This window comes from Arvicanthis niloticus, chromosome 18 (genome assembly GCF_011762505.2).
Source record: "Arvicanthis niloticus isolate mArvNil1 chromosome 18, mArvNil1.pat.X, whole genome shotgun sequence".
NCBI classification, from domain to species: domain Eukaryota; kingdom Metazoa; phylum Chordata; class Mammalia; order Rodentia; family Muridae; genus Arvicanthis; species Arvicanthis niloticus.
Genome location: NC_047675.1, coordinates 46,881,647 through 46,902,937, shown reverse-complemented (window position 1 = coordinate 46,902,937; position 21,291 = coordinate 46,881,647). Strand labels below are relative to the sequence as shown.

At 54.5% G+C, this 21,291-nt stretch overlaps 1 protein-coding gene and 1 long non-coding RNA gene across 4 annotated transcripts in view; one reads left to right on the top strand and one right to left on the bottom strand.

The window, feature by feature from the left end:
* Positions 1-8,522: 8,522 nt before the first annotated feature.
* Positions 8,523-12,510, bottom strand: Foxf1 (forkhead box F1). Its single transcript, XM_034523033.2, has 2 exons — positions 11,345-12,510; positions 8,523-10,010 (listed from the first exon to the last, which is right to left on the bottom strand). Exons 1-2 carry the CDS (start codon positions 12,318-12,320, stop codon positions 9,850-9,852), a joined length of 1,137 nt encoding a protein of 378 aa, XP_034378924.1. The 5' UTR covers positions 12,321-12,510; the 3' UTR covers positions 8,523-9,849.
* Positions 12,511-12,712: 202 nt separating this feature from the next.
* LOC143434998 (uncharacterized) overlaps positions 12,713-21,291 on the top strand; it is a 32,422-nt gene continuing 23,843 nt past the window's right edge. Inside the window, exon 1 of one of the 3 annotated variants that reach the window (XR_013104944.1) lies at positions 12,713-13,734. This is a non-coding gene — a long non-coding RNA (uncharacterized LOC143434998). The remainder of the gene's footprint in view (positions 13,735-21,291) is intronic. The other 2 variants (XR_013104945.1, XR_013104943.1) reach the window with 2 other exon arrangements.

Here is a 21,291-nt window from a genome sequence, read left to right as displayed (position 1 = left end):
CCTACAATGCGGTCTGGGTCCTCCTGTATCAGTCATTAAAAATGTTCTACAGGCTTCTCTGCAGCCTGATCTCATGGAGGCATTTTCCCAGCTGAGGCTCCCTCCTCAGATGATTCTACCTTGTGTCAATTTGGCATAAAACTCTGGAACGCACAGGCCTCTTCCTGTGTGTGCTTGCCCTGCATCCTGGCTGTCCTGAGAGCAGAGCTCAGGCTCCTGCTGTGAGGGACTGATACCTGAAGCTGAGTAAACTCTTCTGGGCATCTTAAAGAACGGATGCAGGAAGATGCAAACCAACGGCTTTCCATTAGAACATAACTTCTAGAAATGGAACAGCAGGGCCTAGGGAGATGGTCTAGCCCTTGGGAGTCCTTACTGCTCTTCCAGAAGACCTGAGTTCAGTCCCCTCCACCCATGATGTCACAAAGCTCAAAAGCACTCCTGGCTTCAGCTACAGGGATCTAATGCCCTTGTCTGATGGCCTCATCTGTTCATGAGTACTGCATGCACACGCGTGCATGTACCCACAAGCATGCACACGCACACTAGCATTAAAACTCATAAGTAATTGAGACTGGCTGATGAGTTTTACAGAAAGTGGTTGCTTATCTGCAGAAAGATGTCAGTTTAAACACAGTCAGCAAGATCTCAGTAGAAGCTCCTCAGGGAACCAAGAAAGCAGATGATCAGGAATTGTTACCCACAAGCCAGAGGACAGCAGAAGTTGATCTGTGGTCTCCCACATACACACACATGAGTGTGTAAACAGAATGAAACCAGCTGGCAGAGGAGCTTCTAGGAAGAGACCTACCCAATGCTGGCTTCTAGGCCCTGGCCTAGAGATGAGGTGTGGTTACAAGGTTCAAACGTCCAGGTGATGTTGCCTGCATCCCTCCTGCCCTGTGTCCTGTTCTGGTGAAGCCACACTTACCACAGAAGCCAGGGTGCCCCAGAAGGAGAGGCCAGAGCAGCAGCAGTCATTGTTCTGAGGAGCGAGATGGAGGCTTGAAGGATAGAACACAGAAGAGGCTGCTGAGCCGAGGGGCCACTTTATGGTTCTTAAGTTTCTGTCTGCTCTGTAAAAGAACACCGTGGCCAAAAGCAACGTGGGAAGGAGGGGCTTATTTCATCTTATCTGTCCATATCAGTCTGTCCTTACAGGAAGTCAGGGCAGGGGTATGAGTCAGCTGATGCAGAGACCATGGAGGAGGGCAGCTCCTCACAGCTTGCTAAACCTGCTTTTCTGTAGAGCCCAGGACTACCAACCTAGGGGTGGTACAGCCCTCCCTGTCAGCCGTTGACCAAGAAAAGGCACCAAAAGCTTGCCCACATGCCTGTCTAGCGGGGACATTTTCTCATCTGAGGTTCCCTCTTCTAAAAATGACTCCAGTTTGTGTCAAACTAACCATCACATTAGGGGAAACATGTCTGTCCATCAAGCACCCACAACAAACACACACAGGTCACCCCAGCACTCTGGATGGCCTGGCACATGAAAACACATTTAAAGGCACAGGCCCCATGGTCTTCTGTGGTCTGAGATGTCGTTTTCTGTCTTTATAGAAAGAGCCAGCACAGGCCCTCCTCCTGGCCTGATGATGGGTTCTGGACAGCTGGGCTGCTGTTACCCCGCAACCCCATATCCCAGGCACCTGGGCCTGATGCCACCTCCTCTGGGTCCCCAACACCTGGCCTGTGATGCTTCTGAGGTTGCTGTTCTACAGCCCCGGCAAATGTGACCAAAGGCAGCCATGTTCCTGCACCCTTATCTGGGCTCTGCGAGTAGCACCTCAGATAGAAGACAAGCCCTCAAAGAGAACATCAATTAGTTATTTTGCATTTTCTTTATGTTCTGTTTTTTGAGACAAGGGTTTCTCTGTGTAGCCCTGGCTGTCCTAAAACCTGCTCTACAGACCAGACTGGCCTCAAACTCAAGATCCGACTGCCTCTGCCTCCCACCACACTCGGCTTCAAATTTCCAAAATACCAGAGGGGTTCTACAAAGTAGATCTGCAGGTAGACCCATGTGTATGGGCTACGGTGTAGGCAACACCCAACCTGTGGCCCTCAGCACTCTTCCGTGGCAATGCCCGCTGACCTCTCACACTCCAAAGTCCCTTTCCTTGCATTTGGACAATTCTTCCAAGAACTTGAAGTGCCCTTTGGAGCTTGGTGCAACTTCCTAGGAAATGTTCCAGCCCTCCCCACCAGAAGCCATCACCCCCCCCCAAATCTGGCTAAAGTCACACCATGCTTGGCTTGTCATCTGGAGACCCTTCCATTGCCGTAATGATGCTGGGCTGCCCTGTGGAGAGGACCAGGTGCCCAGCACTGCCAGGACCATGTGCCATTTTGGAAGAGATCCCAGGCCAGGCGGAAGAGCCCTGAGGAGTTAGTCCCACTGAGGCAGCCGTATAGCCTCATGAGTGAAACGACATACGGTTTTAAGCCCCTAAACTTGGGGGCAAGTGTTTGCTTCCTTAGTAATCAATCCTCACCTGTGGTCACAGATGGTGACGGGCACACATAGTTCATCAAGACCTGTATTTCCTCTGAAGAACGGCAAGTCACAGGGTATAGGCCGAGGGTTCACCATAACCTCTGTTATCACTGAGGTTGAAGGTTCCTCTTCCAGCTGAGTCCCAGAAGCCGAGCTAAGTTGCTCTTTAACCCCAGTGAGCAGGATCAAGCCAGGGTCATTTGGCAGGAGGGAAAACCAGCCCTGCCCTATGTGGTGACTTTGGTCTTCCTACAGCAGAGGAAACATGGACCTGGGTCTGTGGCGTGGGAGTCAGAGTCACCCAGTGTGCTGGGCCCATCTGACATCCATCCTGCATTTTTCAGTTCAAGCCTCTCACCTCTAGGTTTTGGCTGCTGCCCTTTGGTGCTCCTGTGGTCACACTGCATGCCCCAGGGACTCTTTAGGTCTTCCCCATCCTTCCCAGAGCCCCAGAGAGTCTGGGTCACCCCAGGACCGCCACAGAGACGTCCAGACAAGCAGATTTAGGTAAGGAGCTGCACTTCTGTTCCCTTGCAGGGACAGGGCTGTCTCCTTTGAATGGAGTCCTTTATTTTCCAGGGCCATAAATCCACAAGGTTGAAATGGGAGCTGACATGCATCTGTGTGGTGTAGGTACTCCATACTTTGGTGGTTGGTAGCCATAAGCACCCGCCTGGAGGTGCTGAGCTGTGGGTAAACCTAACGTGGCTCCCACCTGCAGGTCCGACAAACCCACCAGAAGGAGCAATCTTCCAGAGAAGGGTCTCAGACCAGAACTGGCTGATGTCCTGGAGCCTGGCTCTGTTAAATGGAAAAAGGCAGTTCCCAGGGGGGAACACCGACTTGCCGCAAGCCGGGCCGCCTGGCCAACTGAAGCCGCATCAGCTTGTCAGAACACAGAGAACATTTAGTGGTTGAAGAATTCCAAGTCAGAGCCACATACCGCCTGAAGGGTGGAGTGGGTTTCCAGTGTGTTCTAGCTGTGTGACCTCAGGCAAGGGCTCACCCTCTCTGTGCCTGAGTAGATGCTTTTGAGACTCACAGTATACTTCTCAGGTCACCCACCAGGCATCACAGGAGGGAGGCAAAGTTAGGAAGAAGCGGAGTGAGGAACTCCACCCAGTGGCCCGGAGCCCTGAACCAGTATGTCTGTCCATTATCTGCTCTTCCTGGGGCCACAGGGTCTCCATGAGCAGGGAATGTGTCCACGGGCCGCAAAGCTGCCTGGGATTGGGCTGAAAATGATGTAACCTTCCACTTTTCTGAAGCCCTATTGTTTGTGCGACTAGGAAAAGACAATTAATTCAACTTTCAACAAAAATAATCTGTCTCCCCTAAACTCCCCTAAACCAAGGGCCTTGAATAGGGTTGGGTCATCTGGACACCTATGCTTGCCTCCTGGTGAAACCCATTTTCTGTAGTTCTAACGCGAACTGTGAGAAACGGACAGCAGGGGGCGCTGTCTCCTCATGAGAGATAGGAACAAAATCCCAGGGTAGCCTTGGTGTTTCTCGTGCATTATCCGAGGTTCCCTCTCCTTTTCAAGGGGTCCCTAACCTTGAGCTCTCTCCCTGTATTGACACCACAACAAAGTGTGGCCTGTTGCTCCCTCCCAGCCCCTACCTACCTGCTGCCCTGCCCTCCTGTGTAGCAGCAGGTCACACACAGGTCCATTTCTCAAACTCAGCCCCACTACTGGAGCGGGTGCTGGGGGTCCAGTGAGAGCCCATGCCTGTCAGGCCTCTATCACAGAAACCCAGAAACATCACGTATCTATCTAGAACTTGCTTTTAGGACATATTCCCAAAGACAGTTGTCCTTTTTCAGGGACATCTAAGAACCTGGCATTCTTCCACATGGCCATGGCTGGGACAGTCAGGGAACATGGGGCCCCTGCCTCCCTGGTGTGATGTCAGTAGTTTTAATAAGATGCTCAGAGAGGTTTGGCATATGGTCCCTCCCCAGCCAATGCTGTGTCACCACAAGGGCACCAGAACTATTCTAGAGTGATGCGGGCTGGGTCTGCCCTAGCCAGGCAAACAGCCCACTGAAAGGGCTCTGCCTGCACTATGGCTGAGTTTAGCTCTGTTCAGACTGCTCCACCCATTGTCTCTTGGGTGGCCCAGGCCCAGTGGCATCCCGTCAGGGGATCCACGTGAGCCTTCCTGGTACCGGAAACATCGGCATGACCCTGCATCTGCTCTCAGCAGAGAACACACACAGTCCCACCTTGGTAATCTCACCTTCCTGTCAGGCTCTCCTCAAAGTTTCTGTATGGCCAACCAAGTGACTGTGGACACCAACTGGCAACAGCAGGGCTGTGCCGACCTGTCCCCTGTGAAGGAGTCTGATGGCAGGCATCCATGGACGCTCAGTGCGGGGGGGGGGGGGGGAGGGCCTCATAGGCGTTCAGTGTGGGTGGATTGAACAGCCGTGGCCACTGGTTACCTGTCAGGATCGTATTCCTCTCTGGGCTGTCAAAGCACACCAGGAAGTATCACAGGGGTGGGAGTAAGATCTATGGTTGACATCATCCTAAGAGTGAGACCCTGGCTACAGTACCATCAAAGAAAGAGTAGGGGGGTGGGGGCAAGAGAAGTGGGCGGGGGACTGAGGAAATCCAAGCAGGAGACAAAGCTTATCCTTAAAGCTCCACAGAAGCCACAGTCCTTCTCCACGGTAGCTCAGAGTCCAGTGACTGGTACCCTCCTCCCAGGCTTACAGGAAAGAAAGTCCCCTCCTCTCATTAAGGAGACCCCACATCTAAGAAATGGAATCAGGCAGCTGCACCCTACCGCCATCCACAGCATCTCCGGTCCTGTGTCAACTTTTGCTTGGCATTTATTTCCACTGTACCAAGGGCTGGAGGGAAAAAAAGGAGCAGGCGGGGAGTCGTGGGGGAGATAGCAATGGCAGTCTCTGTGAGAGTCCTCGGGCTGGGAGTCGTAGCCTGTCTGAGCTCAGAGAGAAAGCTGGGCTGGATCCGGACTTACTCAACATCGCCCTCCCCACCGACAATGGGTTATCCATCCGAACAGGTCAAAGGTTTCAGGGTCAGAAAACCTGGAGCCTGAGCCCCAGGCCCCTGGTTCTTATTTTAACCCTGTCCTCTCTCGGAGTTCGGCTTTCATGTCTCGGGTGGGGGAAGGGGAGAGTGAGAGCCACCTAAGGGGCTGTGGAGAGGGCTGGGCTGCCGGGATAAGAATGTCACCAGATTGCTGCCTGTTACCCTGGTCACCCAGTTTTCCCCAAGCAGCCTCTGAAGCCAGAGCAGGCAGGAGAGGGCAGCAGAGGCCAGCCCAAGCTACCTCAGCAGGGATCCAGAGGTTGACTCAATGAAGCAGGCTTCAGCCCTTACCAGGACTCCTGTCAATCTGTGGGAGGACCTGCCAAGGGGTGGGGACTCCCCTCCCTGTCTCTCCCTCAGGTAGTTACAGACTGAGACAGACTCCCAACCCCCATGTGGTGGGTCTCGCAGAGCCACCAGCATAAGTAAAGTGACCTTTCTTCTCTCATCCTGGGACCAAGTGTCAGAATATTTTGGTAGTTTGTTTAGGACTCTCAGGCCCAAACCTGCTGTTCAGTCATCCCCCAACTGGACGTTCAGAGGAAGCTCCCAAGAGGCTCCTGGAAAGTGAGGGTTGGTTCCTACTTGCTGCGTTTGTTTCTCCCACCCCCCAGCCTTATAGTGAGAAACCCCAGGAGTCCAAAGGCCACCCGTTCTGTTCTCCCTTCTGGGTGCCAGGAAAATATGTCCCCTTCCTCCTGAGCACGTCACTGCTCCATCTCACTGGAACAACACTGTCAGAGAAGAGGAATTCAAAGATGAGGGTGGCTTGGTTTCCACAATGCCAGGTGGCCTCAGGGTAAGGACGCCGGGTCAGTATTTCCACTCCCTCCTAGGAACACAGTCACTGGTAGGGGCCTGGCAGGCAGGGAGCCAGGCTTTGGTGCAGTACCAAGCCTTCCCTGCCCCGGACCCTTCAACCCCCAAGAGAAAGGACGACAGTGTATAGACAGCGCCTCTATGGGCCCGGCGCCTGCAGGCACAGCTCACAAACCCTGTTGCCCTCTAGGCCTGAGGCGCTGCTGTCAGACCTGGCCTGGGTTCAGGGTCCAGGCAGTTCCTCCTGCCTAGGTCTGTGGGACCCGAGTCGGGGCCTCGGGGTTTGTGCACCCAGGTCCGCAGGAGGAGGTTGTGGAGGGGACTGTGTGTTTTACCCACAGGGCCTAGCTTTCTGTCTCCCTGCGGCTTGTCCATCTCCATGCCTCCTGCCTCACACAGAGACATTGCATCTGGAAGGTTCTGCAAGGGTCATTGGATTTTAACTAACGCACGCTCCCAGTGCGGTGAGCCGACAGTAAGCACTCACACACAATTTCGTGACACTCGTGTTGAGTTTTTAGCCTGTGACCTGCAGGTGCCCGAATGCTTTCTTGGGCACCGCGGCGGGCGCTTCCCCCTACTCGACCCTAAACCAAAATGAGCCCTGGAGAAACCCGGACGCCACCAAAGTGGCGGCGGCGGCGGGAGATCTCGGTGGCTGCTAGGCGATCTTCCCGGCCGAATACGGCCCTTCTAGGCTTGCCTCGAGCCCAGCCCTCCTCCAGAGGAAGGCCGGACTTTCCCTCTCACCCTCCCGCGACAGATCAGGCGAGAGGCAGAGCCAGGCCCCCATCCCCTGGGTTTTGGCCAGTTCTGCCGGGGCGACTCTGGGTGCCTTCTTACCCAGCTGGCCCTGATGTGGTGGAGCTGGGAAATTCCACTGAACCCCACACAGGAGCCTGATGAGCCGGAAGCCGGGGTCCGCGGGGCCGCCGGGACACGGAATCAATCGGGTGCAGGAGCCATAGCACCGGTGGCCGCCTCCAGGCTCCCTGTCCTCACTGGAGAGCAGTCCAGAAGGGAGGCGCCCCGTCTCCAGGCAGTGGCTCTAGGGCCTGAGGGCTTTTCCCTGAACCTGCTTTTCTGCCCGAGGGGAGGCCTGAGGAGAGGTGGCCCCTGTCTTCGAACCTGCTTCAGGACGCGGGACCGGGAGAGCAGCGAAGCCGCAGCCCCCGCTCGATGCTCCAGACGCCCCAGCTCCGGCTTTTCTCCTGTCGTCTTTATCTGGGTTTTATAGACAGTTGTTAGTTGGGGACATTAATTGCCCGGACTAGTTTATTGATAATTTTGATGTAACAGAGCACCGGAGAAATTACCCTCCCGTCCAGAATGTCAAGTCTGAGAAAAAGCAGGTTCTGAGCCGCGACCCCACGGTGCACAGACACTGCGGTGGGTCAGGACCGTGGCACCAACAATTCTGTTTGTTTTCCTAGGTGGGTGGTTGGTGATGGTGGTCAGGGGAGACCGGAGCTTAGCTGTTCGTTGTCTCCAGAAGAGGAAGGAAAAAAAGACGGTTTAAAAGAGAAATGTGTTCCGGGCGGGCGGGAGCGTGGCCCGGAGCACCCACGGATGCTGGATGCGCCGTCCCTTCCTGACTGCGTTTTACAGGACTCCACAGGAGAAGGGTATCAGACAATTAAAAAAAAAAAAAAACCCAAGTAAGCAAAATAAGTAAAAACAAACAAACAAAGCTTTGAAGTCGCTTCATTATCTACAACAGAATGCATGACAGGCCAGGCTCGCCCCTAGAATGAAGGGCTCACTGGGCTCAGGGTAGCAGAAAAATTATGCATAAACATATGTAAAGCCTGTGTGTGTTTTTCCCTGGGATGAAGGTCTACATTTTTTTTCTTTAAATGTGTAATTATTTCTTCAAGCTAAGGAATGGCATTTAGAGGGAGAACGGAGGACTCATCTTCCAAAGGCAGAAATGAAGAAAAAGTTATCCCTACTCAGCTTTTACTCCAGTGCGAACGAAGAGGGCTGGCTAACTGGGAAAAACGAAGTTCAGAATAACCTACAATTAATCCACGACGCCCCCCCCCCCCCCAGAGCTGAAGCTCCTGAGGTGGTAACGAGATGGTCAACTATCTCCCCAATAACCCAGCCATTCGGATTTATGTCCAGCAACAGGAGTTTTGGAGGGCCTTATACAAATGTTACACATTTTTATTTTTTGTTCGTTTTGTAGGAAAAAAAAATACACAAAAAGCAAACCCTTAGATTGTCCCTTTTATACAGTGCAGAAAGGAGGTTTAAAGTATGTGTCACCGATGCCACACCTCTGTGGCCAAAATTCTAAAAGGGGGGAGGGGACAGTCCTTCATATTATATATATTTATATAAAACATATGGAAATTTGTTTTTTTTTTACACGGATTGGTCTTTGTTTCAAATTTACAATGTTATCTAAAAAAAAAAAAACGCACACACACACACACAATAATGACAACAACTCTACACGGCAAATATTGCCAACCAAGTCACACCATTAATACTGAGAGGGCAGAGCTACGTGGTGTTTTGAGTAGGGAAGTAAAGCAGAATAAACTGCAGGCTGAGCCCGCCTAAGGTGTCAGAGCGCCTGAACTACACCGGCCACATCGAACCTAGGTTCTCGAATCTCAATGTGTTCCTTTCTTTTCCGAGAGTCACAGTAGAGACAGAAAAACACCCAGGGAAAAAGTCAAAATGCAACTCCAAGCAAGGTGAAAAACAGACGCTGGAGGAAGAAAATAGACTGGCCTGGCTGGAGGCTGGGGCAGAGCTTCTCAGACTCTGTTCTTTTTTTAAAAAGACAAACAGTTGCTCCAGGTATCTGTGTCATTCCCATTAAGATTCACCTGTGATTGCTGGAGGACACCCCGGGTTGGGAGAGGGGATGCCACACCTGGTCCCATCCTCCTCCCCGGAAGGGGGGGGGGGAAGATGGCTGAAGGGAGAGCTGTGCATTTCAAGACATTCTTTCAAAAACTTAAAAACTAAAAGATAAATACTCAACCAAAATTAAAAGTTTTTGATAATGATTGGTCTCATATGTCCCCCCCCCCTTTTTTTTTCTAAAAACAACTGTCCTTCGATATGGAAGGGGCGGAGAGACCTCTGCAGAATTCTTTCCATGTATCTGGCTTCCCCCAAGTGAGGACACAGCACCTCACCTCCGTGGCCGCTTTCAATGGGGTTGAAAATAAGTATTTATCTACTGACAGCTGCAGTCCGACCTGGCTCCACAGCCTCACAGCCGCTGTGTTTTTTAGAAATTGGGGGGGGGGGGGAGGGAGGTGGAGTCGCCAGCCGCTGCTCCCAGTCTGTGTTGGGGTTTTCTTTACAAATAATCCGTTAGGGGTGGGGCTGTCCCTTTTCTCTTGCTGACGGGTTATACCTCCAGAGTAAAGCAGTTTGTAGCAGTGGGCTCCTGGTCCCTGGGCCGGCCAGGCTGGGCTGGAGGGCCCGTGGCCTCACCTCACATCACACAGGGCTTGATGTCTTGATAGGTGACCTGCTGGTGGTAGTAAGATCCTCCACCAGTAGTGTGCATAGAAGACGAAGCCATGGCATTGAAGGAGAAGACAAACTCCTTTCTGTCACACATGCTGGGCGACTGTGAGTGATACCGAGGGATGCCTGTAGGGTAGGGTGACAGCAAGAAGAAGAAGCAGCAAAACATTAGCAAGAAGAAGAAGCAGCAAAACATTAACGTATAGGGAGAGAGTTCAGGACCCAGCCTAGAAGCCCCAACAAACTTGGGTGTAGCAGGCGGGCAGCTCAGCCTTGCCTCGCTCCTCCTAGCCCCACTTCCTAGTAAAAGTGGCCTTCCTGGGGCTCACAGCCTTCAGCGGGGACCGAACTGGGAAAGGGACCCCTCACTGTGCTTCCCTGTACCTGGACTAATCACTGGCTACAAGTCCTGTTAGCGGTGCTTCCCCAGCTTGGGCCTCTCCAGCCTGAACGCCGTGTCTGGCGGAGGGCTTCTTTGATTCAGAAGGGGAGGAAGGCCCAGGAAGCCGTTATGGCTTCTGATGCCCCAGAGCTTGGAAGGCTGAGATTTCTACAGTTGCCACTTCCACCCTGGTGGAGCCAGAAGCCCAATGCGGGGTCAGCAGGACTCAAAGCCCGTATCAGCTGAAGAGTCCCTTGAAGGACAGGCACAGCAGGGGGGGGTGACCCTGTGGAGTTGGGCTACCAGCTAAGCACCTCTATCCTCGGTCTGCCTCCCCGGGGCGGCTCTGACACCTTATTTATGGCTATCCCTCTACCCACTTTTCCTTCCAGAACTAGGCTCAGAAGCTGAAAGTTATCTTCTTTTTCAGTGGGGGGAGTCTGAGGTGGGCTCTGAGGAACCTTGAAAACTGGATCCTAAAAGACAAAGAGCCTTGGGGCTTGAAACTCAGATCCCCCCAACTCCACGCCTGGTCACCACACAAGGTCCAGCTTATGTCAGCACAAAATACCCCTGGACTCACCAAACCAGGTTTCCTGAAGGGCCTGGGCTGGGCCTCTCAGTGTTTGGTCCAGGCCGCTTTGGGCCTAATTCTTTCTTTGGGCCTAACTCTTCCGTTCTTGCCTGACACAGATTTTTTTACATGGGAAGTATCCAAAAGGTGGGCCCGCCGGCCAGGACTAGGCCCCTGGCTAGATACACAGGGCCTTTGCTAGAGGTGAAGGAACCCACATGCCCAACGGACTTAATAGCCCTGGGATCTAAGTCTTTTTGGTGTGAATGGGGCCTACCTGGTCAAGCTTGGGGCAGCCAAAAAAGAGAAGCGAGAACCGAAACTCGTCAGTCTAAACCCGGGGCTATCAAAACTCAGCTTACTCCTCAAAGAGAGAATAGTTGGCACCCAAAGGTCCGGTGAGCTGTTGCCGCCCCTCAGAGTTAAGGCTAATATTTTGGAAGCAAGATTGGTTCACAATGGCTGTCAAGGTACAGGTCTGGGCTTGGAGACCCCTGTACTCACCTTGCAGCTCCGCTGGCCCGTTGTGACTGTTTTGGTGCAGGTATGGCTGGTCCAGGGAGTGCGTGGAGATGCTGCCAGACAAGGGGTTGGCTGCTGGGTTGCAAGGGGACAGAGGCTGTTGCTTGATGTAGGAGGCCCCGCTGTTGAGAGCCGCGGAGGCCGCGGGCGGCCAGGCTGCTGCGGAACTGGAGTAAACGGCGTGCGGCTCCATGACCCCGCCGGCGCCGGCCGGCAGCAGCGGAGAAGCGGGCACAGAGCTGTCGTGGTGCGGGTACTCCCCGGCCGCAGAGCCACCGCAGCCGCCCATGTACGAGTGGCCGCCGTTGGAGGGCAGGTGTGGCACCGAGTGGCTAGGCAAAGCCATGCCGTCCACGTTGCCCGCCAAGTGGCCATTCATCATGCCCAAGCCGCCCTCCAGCGCCAGGCTGTTGGGCGCGCAGGAGAGGCCTCCAGAACCCTGGAAGCCGTAGGTGTCGGGGAGATGGTTGAACCCCAGCCCGTTCACCATGCTGTACACAGGCTTGAGCGCCTGGCATTTCCTTCGGAAGCCGCGCGGCCGCCGGCGGAACGAGCCCTCCTCGAACATAAACTCGCTAGCCGGGTCGATGGTCCAGTAGTGGCCCTTGCCGGGTCGCCCGAGGCCCTTGGGCAGTTTGATGAAGCACTCGTTGAGCGACAGGTTGTGGCGCACGGAGTTCTTCCAGCCCTGGTAGGCGCCGCGGAAGAAGGGGAAGCGCGCCTGAAGGAACTGGTAGATCTCGCTGAGCGTCAGGCGCTTGCTGGGCGAGCTCTGGATGGCCATGACGATGAGCGCGATGTACGAGTAGGGCGGCTTCTCCGGCCGCCGCACGCCGGCGTTGGTCTTCTTGGCCTTGGTGGGGCCCGCCGCCGCGGGGTCCATGGCCTGGCCACCCGCGCCGCCGCCTCCTCCTGTGCCCCCGCCGTGCGGCGGCTGCTGCTTGTCGGGCGCGGACATCGGGTGGCTGCTGCCGCCGCCGCTGCCGCCGCTGCTCTGCGCCGCGGAGCCGGGAGGAGGAGGAGCAGGAGGGGAGGGAGGGGAGGGGGCTGCGCGGGGCGGCTGCACCTCTGCCGTCACTGCGGCTCCCGAGCGCGCCTCCCCCGCGCGCCCGCCCTCCCCAGGCGAGCTATTCTCCTCCTCCTCCTCCTCCCTGCGGGAGGCCACGCGCATCAGGGGGCCCGGCACCGCCCCCCCCCCGCCTACCCTCCCCCGTGCACGCCTTTGCGCCCCCGCAGCCTGCCGTGTCCGATCCCCCTTACTCAGTGGGCTCAAGACCCCCAGGTCCCTCCCCACGCGTCCCCAACCCCCCCCCTCCAACCCCCGTTCCCCGGACTGCGCTGCCCGCCCCGCCTCTGCCGACCTGGACCCGGTGCGCCGGTCCCCGCCTCCTAGGCCCGGATGACCGGGCTGGACACGCGCCCGGGACCCCGGTCTTCCCGGCGCACTGGGCTGCGGCGGTGGCTGAGGCCTTGGGTCGTGACCAGCGCGGGCAGAGCGAGCGATTGGGTTCCCGGCCCCCGGGGCAGGACGGCGTAAGTTCCCGAGAGGGACCGCCTCCCCTCACTCCCCGCCCTGGGCAGCGCTGCGCCGGCGCCCGGCGCTCCTCGGACTCGCCCAACCGCGCAGCAGCCACTGCCCCGGCCGAGCGCGGGCGGGCAGAAAACGAAACCGCAGGCGGCTTAGCGGGCGCTTTGTCTCCAAGCGCTGCAAGCGGGACCCGGAGAGTGGCAGTGCCACGAACCGCACAGGTTCCCTAGCAGGCGGCTCCGTGCACTCATTCATGAAGGCGCACACGCGCGTGCATTAACACGCGCCCCGAGCACACACGCAACGATGCCCCCGAGCGAATCCGCAAATCACCAACTCAGACGCGGTGGCTTGCACCCAGTGCGCGTCCCACCCACGTTCCCCAGGGTCCCCCAGGGAGCTGCCACTCTACAGATCTGAATTCACAGAGCAAAGTCTCCTCGGAGCCCCCTCCCCCCACGCTTAACTCTGAAATCCGCTTAGTTGGCCCCGCGGCCCCGTGTCCCCTTTTACAAGCGCAGGTTCTGATTTCCTGAGCGATGGCAAAGTCTCGGGCAGGAAGTTTACAAGGCTCAACGTAAACACGTTCCGGGGATCCTTTAATAATAAGAGTAGAGAAGCCCGCGGGCGCGGGGGGGAGTTGGCCTGATGCCCCTATGGGCTCGGCCTGCCGCCGCCGCGGGGCCTCCGACGCTCTGCGCCAGGCCGGGTTCCGGAAAGCCGGTGGCGCAGGCGGGGAGCGCGGCAGGGAGCGGCCTTGGCTGTCGGATCGCGGCCGTGGAGAGGTGATGCGGGGCGCAGGACCGCTCAAGATCCCAGCTGGACTCTGCGCGCGCGATACCAGGTGAGTGTGGGCTTCCGCAGCCCAGACGCGCGCGCGCGGGGAGCCCTAGTGGCAGGGAGGGTGACGAAGGGGACCTTGACACGAGTTGGTGCAGGGAGCGTGGAACTAGGCGGCTGCGCCGTGGCGCGAACTGCAAGAAGAGAGAGTGCGGGTCTCCTTCAAAGCCCGCTGGCCTCAAGTTTCTTGGGATTCCTGGTTCCCCGTCTCCTCCCCACCCCCACGCGTTCAGCTTTGGTGGTAGGCGCCTTGTCGCCTTCGAGGCGCCTGGCACATCTGTGCGAGGGTCTAGGGGCTTACTGACTTAGGTTGCTGCTCTGTAGCCGGCTCCTTTGGCAGGGCCAGGTACGCAGGAGTCGCCTACCCGGAACTTTCTCCAGGACAGACTTTAGAACTTTGTGGTCCAACTAAATAAAAAGGGCGGAAGGGGACGTGAACTCTTCTATATGGTTATGTGTTCGTGCACATAGACTCTCTGGCAAGCCGGCTTCTGCGTCACGCAGTCGGCCTAACCAACATCCTTCAGAACCATCCACAAACTGGCGTCCGCCTTCTTAGGAGACTTATGTACAGTTCAAGGGCCCCACCCTGGGACGACGCACTACCTTCGCCCACACGTAGCCACAGAATCACAAGAATGGGCCTTGTAGGCCAGGGCACACCCTCCCACCCCAGGCCACGCATTCCCACACCCCCAACTTTTTCTTTATTCTTTCCCTCTTTTTTTCCCCTCTCCATTATTTTCTTTTTTATGTCCATTTTATCTCCCCACTGGCAACTCCAGACCTGGGAACTCTGAGCTGTACCTCAGGGACACAAGTTCTCAGAAGGTCGCTACATATCTGGCTGAGGAAGGCGTCCAGTTCCTGAGCCAGCACGGGCTGCATTTTGCACTCTTCCCCCAATCCAAGAAAGTGGTAGCGGCTGTGCCTCTGATCTCAGATCAAGGGTGCCTCCAAATCGAGGGGCATGAAGCCCTTTTCCAGGTAGAGGATTTTGCCCACAGGTTACCTCCAGATCTGTCCCCTCCCTGAACTCCCACAGACCACACTGTCTTTCATAAAGCCTGTCCCTTGGAGGCTCCTTAGGTTATTTTGCAGAGACGTTTCAAGAGTTCCACTTGCCCTTCAGTCTTTAGGCCTAGACCCTAAAGCTGCCTGTGAAGGTAGGGTCAGGATAGCAGTCTCGTGGCAGGGAAGAAAGGGGGCCCAGCAGCACGAGGCTCAGCCCAAATACCCACTTTCCACTGAGGAGGGAGATGGAAATGGTCCCCAAGAGGGTAGAGAGCCCGAGCGCCTCATCCTGCAGCTTGGACTACCCTCTATGTAGTAAAACTACAGTTCTAGCAAGGGGGGGGGGGGCTAGGTGTGGCACTCTCTGCGATCTCCCTGAATCTCGCATTTTTGAAGAGGATGTTCAGTCAGGGCTGTACCCCTTGCTGGTTGAACATGTCTCCCGGCCCCATAAACCATCTCCAACGGATGCTTTTATAAAGTGTCAACCGCAACTGGAGGGGAGAGGGAGGCATGCATAGCCCTTGGTCATTTTGTGTAACTGAGTCTGACTGCAGGAGCAGGGTCACCATGCCTCCCCTCCTGAGAGGCTGAGGGAGCCGCTTCCCCCAATATTCCCACTCAAAAATTTGGACGCTCCCTGCCTAGGCCATTTTGTACTGAGCCAAATTTATCCCTTTAAACGCTGCTCCAACCAAAGCACCCACTTCTTACGGTTGTGGCAGTTGAGTCGGGACTACGGAAAAGGACGAATATCACACAAAGTCCCCCTGGGAGCAGCCCCAGGGAAGCAGGGTCCGGGTCCATAGGGTGATACTTGCTCTCAGTTGAAAATTCACAAAACTCCCTCCTCATCCCAAATCAAATCCCTGCGCTTAGCACTGGCCTCAGGAATGCCCACTTTTCGGGGAGGACGCCCCTACTCCAGGGGGGCCCCCAGGTATCTGGGCTGGCTAATTGCTTAAGTGAAGCCGCCGGCCGAGAGCGCGCCCGGCGAAACCCGAGCGCGGAACCAGATCCTGCTTCGGCCGTCGGGCCGCGGGCGCCGCCGACCACCCACAGCGAGGCCGGCCGCCCTGCTGCACATTAGCAAGGGCCGACCCCACGCGGGACTGCGCATCCTCGGCATCCCGAGGGAGCACGGGGGACGCCGGCCGAAGTGCAGGGATGGAGAGGTGAGGGAACGTGATGCGGACAATTCAGCTTTGAGCATCAGAAGGGGGGGGGGGCGCTTGCCCGATGAAGTTGACTCGTGGGCAAAGTGCACGCGTGGGACAGGTTCCAAGGACTGCCCTGGAAACTCGAGAGGGAGGTAGATGTAGAAGGGTGAATGGCAAATAAATTCCATGCGTTCAGCTCTGGTCACGACTGGTGTGGTGGCTTCCCGTGCAATCGATGTTTGAAGAGTCTAACTGGGTAGGACTCCTTCAGTTTATCCACCGGCTTCGTTGATAGATTGCCCAATAAAGGTGTGTACGGAAAGCAGTGGTGATCTGGAATTCCAGCCTTCAGGTTGTGGAGTCAGGAGGTTCAGAAGTTCAAGGTCGTCCTTGAATTTAGCAAGTTCAGGGCCAGCCTGGGATATCAGAGATCCCTGTCCCTCAAATTAAACAAAACAAAACAAAACACGGAGGATACACCCTGTATGCATGAACAAATCCGGAGTGTGAGGTGGAATTACACCTGCAGGGTGTAACTGCTTTCTGTGTAAGGCACTGTATAAGGCATAGTGGAGAAATGTGGACAGGACTGTGTGTTACAGGCGGAATGTTCTAGACTGTTCTAAATGTGTGCCCAGATGGTAGAATACTGTAGGTCTGCAGGCCTTGGGGTGTAGGGAGTGCTGTGAGCGGTTTCTGTCGGGTGTGGGACGTGGAGCCCTGGAAACACAGCGTGAGGCAGTTACTTGTATGGGGTGCAGTAAGGAGGGGCCGGGTGTTCTGCCTAACCAAAGTCAGGGGACTGGCTCTCAGCAGAAAGAGGTGAGGGGAGCGGAAGGCTCACCGAGTCTGAGGCCTGCCAACTGCTGGTCACCATACAATTTCTAAAACCTGTATTTCTACTAGGCGCTCAACCCAGAGAACAGGTTAATAATTTAGTTTAAAAAAAATAAGGCTGTGGATGTGGCACAATTGGCACACACACACAAAAAAAAAAACAACAAAAACACAAAACAAAAACTCCAAAACAAACAAAAAATTTATTTGCCAGGCATGCACAAAGCCCTGGGTTCCATATCCAGAACCAGGTAAATTAGACTTGGTACAAGCCTGTAATCCCGTCACTTGAGAGGAAGAGACAGGAGGATCAGAAATTGAAGGTCATCCTGAGCTACACAGTGAGTTTAAGGGTAGCCTGGGCTACAGGACACTGTGTAAACAAATAAATACAGCCAGCACTCGGGTGCCAAAGCCTGTGCTTGCTTCTTTCCTTATATCTCAAAGCGCCTTTTTCCGTGACGTCCTTCAGTGAAATATTTGATGGCACTGCAGTCCCGGAATTTACAGCTCTTCCCTGAGAGCCGGTCCGGAGCTTTCCCGGATGGTCAGATCCTGTTACTCTAAGAAGGCTAGGTTCTGACGCCGGGTTCCTAGGCAGCTCTTTCTTCCTGCAGAGGCACCCCAACTATCTCCAAACATTTTAATTCTAGCTGCTTGAGCAATTATTGTATTTAGAGAGATGGAGAGAAGGGGTTGCGTGTTTGTGTGTTGTGTGTGTGTGTGTGTGTGTCAAAGACAGAAAGAGACTGAGCCACCAGAGAGGATTTCTGGGAAGGGGTTGGAGCAGGGGGATACTCATCACAGAGAGGTGAGGATGCAGAGGGGTTTGGGGATGCGGGGAGTCCCAGAGAAAATAGGACTGAGGTGGAGGATGAGGGGAGAGGAGACCAAATGAGCTTCCAGAACAAGCCAACAGGAAACACAGTAAATGTCAAGGGCCAGGTGTTTTTATCTTTATGTTGTCCAGGTTTAGGGGAACGAGAGAGAGAGAGAGAGAGAGAGAGAGAGAGAGAGAGAGAGAGAGAGAGAGAGAGAGAGAGAGAGAGAGAGAGGAGCGCGAGCTGCTGCAGCCATGAGTCTGGCACGGAAACCATCTCAGATTTGTTTCTTAAAAACCATCAGTTTGCAGCCAGCAGCCTGCTGGTGTGCAGGGCTCACTACCTAGGTGCCTGCAGCCTTAGCACACTACAGCACAGCACAGCTTGTTCAGCAGCTTATACACACACACACACACACACACACACACACACACACACACACACACAGAGCTCCTGTTTGAGAGCATCAAAAAAAGTGGAGACTGCCTTAGCAGAAAGAAACAGTCCACCCAGCCGAGGAGGCCTTCAGGAGAGGAGAGAGTTCACCACCCAGCTCCCAGAAAAGGCCCAGGCTTGGCTGAAAAAGTAGGGGTGACACCCTCTTTGCACACCCCTGCCAGCTATGGTGTGGATATTATATGTGTGTGTTTGTGTGTGTATATATATTTGGGCTCGTGGGCAGACCTGCTTTGTGCATCCAGGCTGCAAGGAAGAACTAGTAACCGGGGGAGGATGTCAGGGAATCAGAGAGGAACTAGGTTACAACATGGGATGGGGGAGCGATGGCACCTGTAATCCAGAAGTCTGAGACAGGAGGATCGCCATGAGTTTGAGGAAGAAGAGAAAATTGGGATGGGAAATCAGTAGTGTACCCCTGGAGAGACTGGGGGTGCAAATACTCTAGACAGGGAAGACTGGGAAGGGGATGGGAAGGCTCTCACTGGAATGGGAGGACCAGGTGGAAGCAGAGAGTAAGGCATCCTCAAGGAGAGGCTTGAAGCCCGGGCTGAGAATCTTCGGGAAGAGTGTGTGTATCTGCTGCAGGATGGGGCCCTGAGGGAAAAGTGTGTGTGTGTGTGTGTGTGTGTGTGTGTGTGTGTGTGTTCATGTTCACATGCCTGTGCCTTTGTGTGTGTAAGCACACACCTGTGCCTATGTGCTATGTGCATGCTCCTATGTTTGTATGCGCGCACATGTACCTATGTGCCTGCGCATGGGTGATGTGTGTACATGCCTGTGTATGTGTGTTCACGTGCCTGTGCCAGTGTGCATGCTCCTATACCTGTATGTGTGCACACATGCCTGTGTGTATCTCTGTGTGCCTGAGTGTGCATCTTTGTGTGCTTGTGCATGTGTGTACACTTGTGTGTGTGTGTGTGTGTGTGTGTGTGTGTGTGTGTTTTGGTGAGGAGCTCTGCTCTGATTACCCACTGTTGGCACATAGAGAAGATCCCAGAGGCAAAAATTACAGGACTGTCAAGGTATTTGCCTTGGTTTCTTTACTTTGCCAACAGGGTCATGTCTGCTTATCCCTGGGCTGTCCCAGGATAAGAGGAACATCAGAACTACAGTGTTCTAGGAGCCTGGCAGGTCAGGGAGGAAAGACGCTGTAAACTCAAAACCATGTTAAATTGTTACGCGAACAAACACACATAACCACTCGGGCCCTGCAGTGAGGATTTATGGTTAGGTTTGGGTTCCATTGCTCTGTGGCTCAGAGCCAGTGGCGCTGCCTCTCTGTGCAAACAAGAATAAGGACACAGTCTCTTCTGTGTGGTTGAGAGGATCAGACATGCCAGTAATTGTTGGCTGGGGTTGTTCTTCCCAAGGTGCAGAGATCCCAGGAGCCTTGCTGTTTACAGGACTGAAGGTTTAGAGTTAATATCCCCGTTTTGAGGCAGCCACTCAGAGTGGTGGAGTCCTAGCCTGGGCACAGGAGCTAATGGAAGGAGGGTTGGAGGTGGAGGGACAGGCGAGGGACAGGCGCTCCTGTCTGCTTTCTGAGAAGTGCAGGGCCTTAAATAGGGCATTTCTCACACAGAGAAGCGGGTGCCAGCTCAGGTGCCTGCTTCTACAGAGCTAGTCTTGGCCTCAGCCCTGGGTGAACTCTAGAGTGCTGTCTTGGAGCAGCTCTCTCCCCATTCAGAGGCCGTGCTTTCCAGGCAGGGTGATATCGGGAACACCAGCTTCCCTTCAGGGCTGTCCTGAAGACTGCAGGACAGCCTGGGGGAACTCTGAGCACCTGCCAGCTCCGCCTGTTTCATAGTGGGACCGCAAAGATCATCCAGGGGTGAGCAGGAAGGTCTCAGTACCCTGAGAGCTGGTTGAAGGGGCTTCCCTTCAGGATGGATGTGGAGATCCCTTCTGTGCTGCCAGCGAGGAGGACCTGGGAGATTTGATGTCCCCAGACTCTGCCTGGGTGGAAGGCAAGCTTGACGATGCTGGTTGCTCCAGCTTCCAGCCACACATCTTTGTCTTTCTTTCTCTTTCATTTTCTTTTCTTTCTCTTTCTTTTTTCTTATTCATTTTCTTTTCTTTCCTTTCTTTTTGTTGTGTTTTTTGGTTTTGGTTATTTTGTTTTTATTGTTTTTGTTTTTGTTTTTTTCCTGTGGCTGTCATGGAATTCCCTCTGTACACCAGGCTGGCCTCCAACCCAGAGATCTGCCTGCCTCTGCCTCTTGAATGCTGGAACGAAAGGAGTCTGACCCGCATTCCACTGCAGTTAACAACAGCTCCCCAATGTCCCGTTCTGCCGTCCACCGCTTGGCAGGAGGGCAGGGTGAGCGGGTGGGTGGGGGAGCTATAGTTTCCCAGCAGCACTTTCTGCTGCCCGTTTCTGAGAAGTGCCGGGAGGGGGTGGAGTGGGGCTGGCTGACCACCTCTGGAGCAGCAGCGTTCTCAGAGCCGACCCACTCTTGCTCAGTAGTTGACTCATCCTCCGACCTCTGTGTCTGGGGAGTTAAGAGAGAGTCCGTTATCGAGGCTTCTGTCGAGGTTCGAACTTGAAAGAGAAAAGCTCCTGAGCTAAGGAGCTGCCTTGGAGGCCAGAGCTCCCAGGTCCTGTCACAAACTGACCGGGGAGATAGTGAGTGCTTAGGAACCAGGGTCTCCATCTAGGGCTTTTGTAGAAACACACCAGTACCCAGAGAGTCCCTTAGTCCCTTGCAGTTTAAGATTCTTCTCTCCCTCCATCCCTCCCCTATGTCCCTATGTTTCTTTTCCCCCTCCTCTTCCTCTCCTGGGGGGGTCTGTTATTTTTTGCTAGCCACTCAACCTTCAAGGTGTTACCAGCCGGTAGTATTTACTCCCACACAGCCCCCGCCCCCAGCATAGCTAAGCAAATCGACACACAAAACAAAAGGAGTCAAGCCCCCCACTGAACAGCCGGCTAAGTTCTATGCATCATTTTTGGTTTTTGTTTTTTGTTTTTTGTTTTTTTTGTTTTACAATTTATTTTCTCAACGCTTAGAAGGACCCCCAATTCTTCACAGTTTGATCACTTGCAATCCCAAGTCACTGTTCGTTTAGAAAGGAATTTCCCCGTCGCACTAGTACTACTTGGGGGTTTTCGACCCCAGCACCAGGGAGCTCCCACACCCCATGTTTTTAAAAGTTCTCAATTAATTGCCTGCAAAAAATTTCTGTCCCTGGCATGGGAGGGTGTTCATAATTAGCTGCTTTTTTTTGAAAATATAAACGCAAACATATTTCAAATACTTCGTACTATCC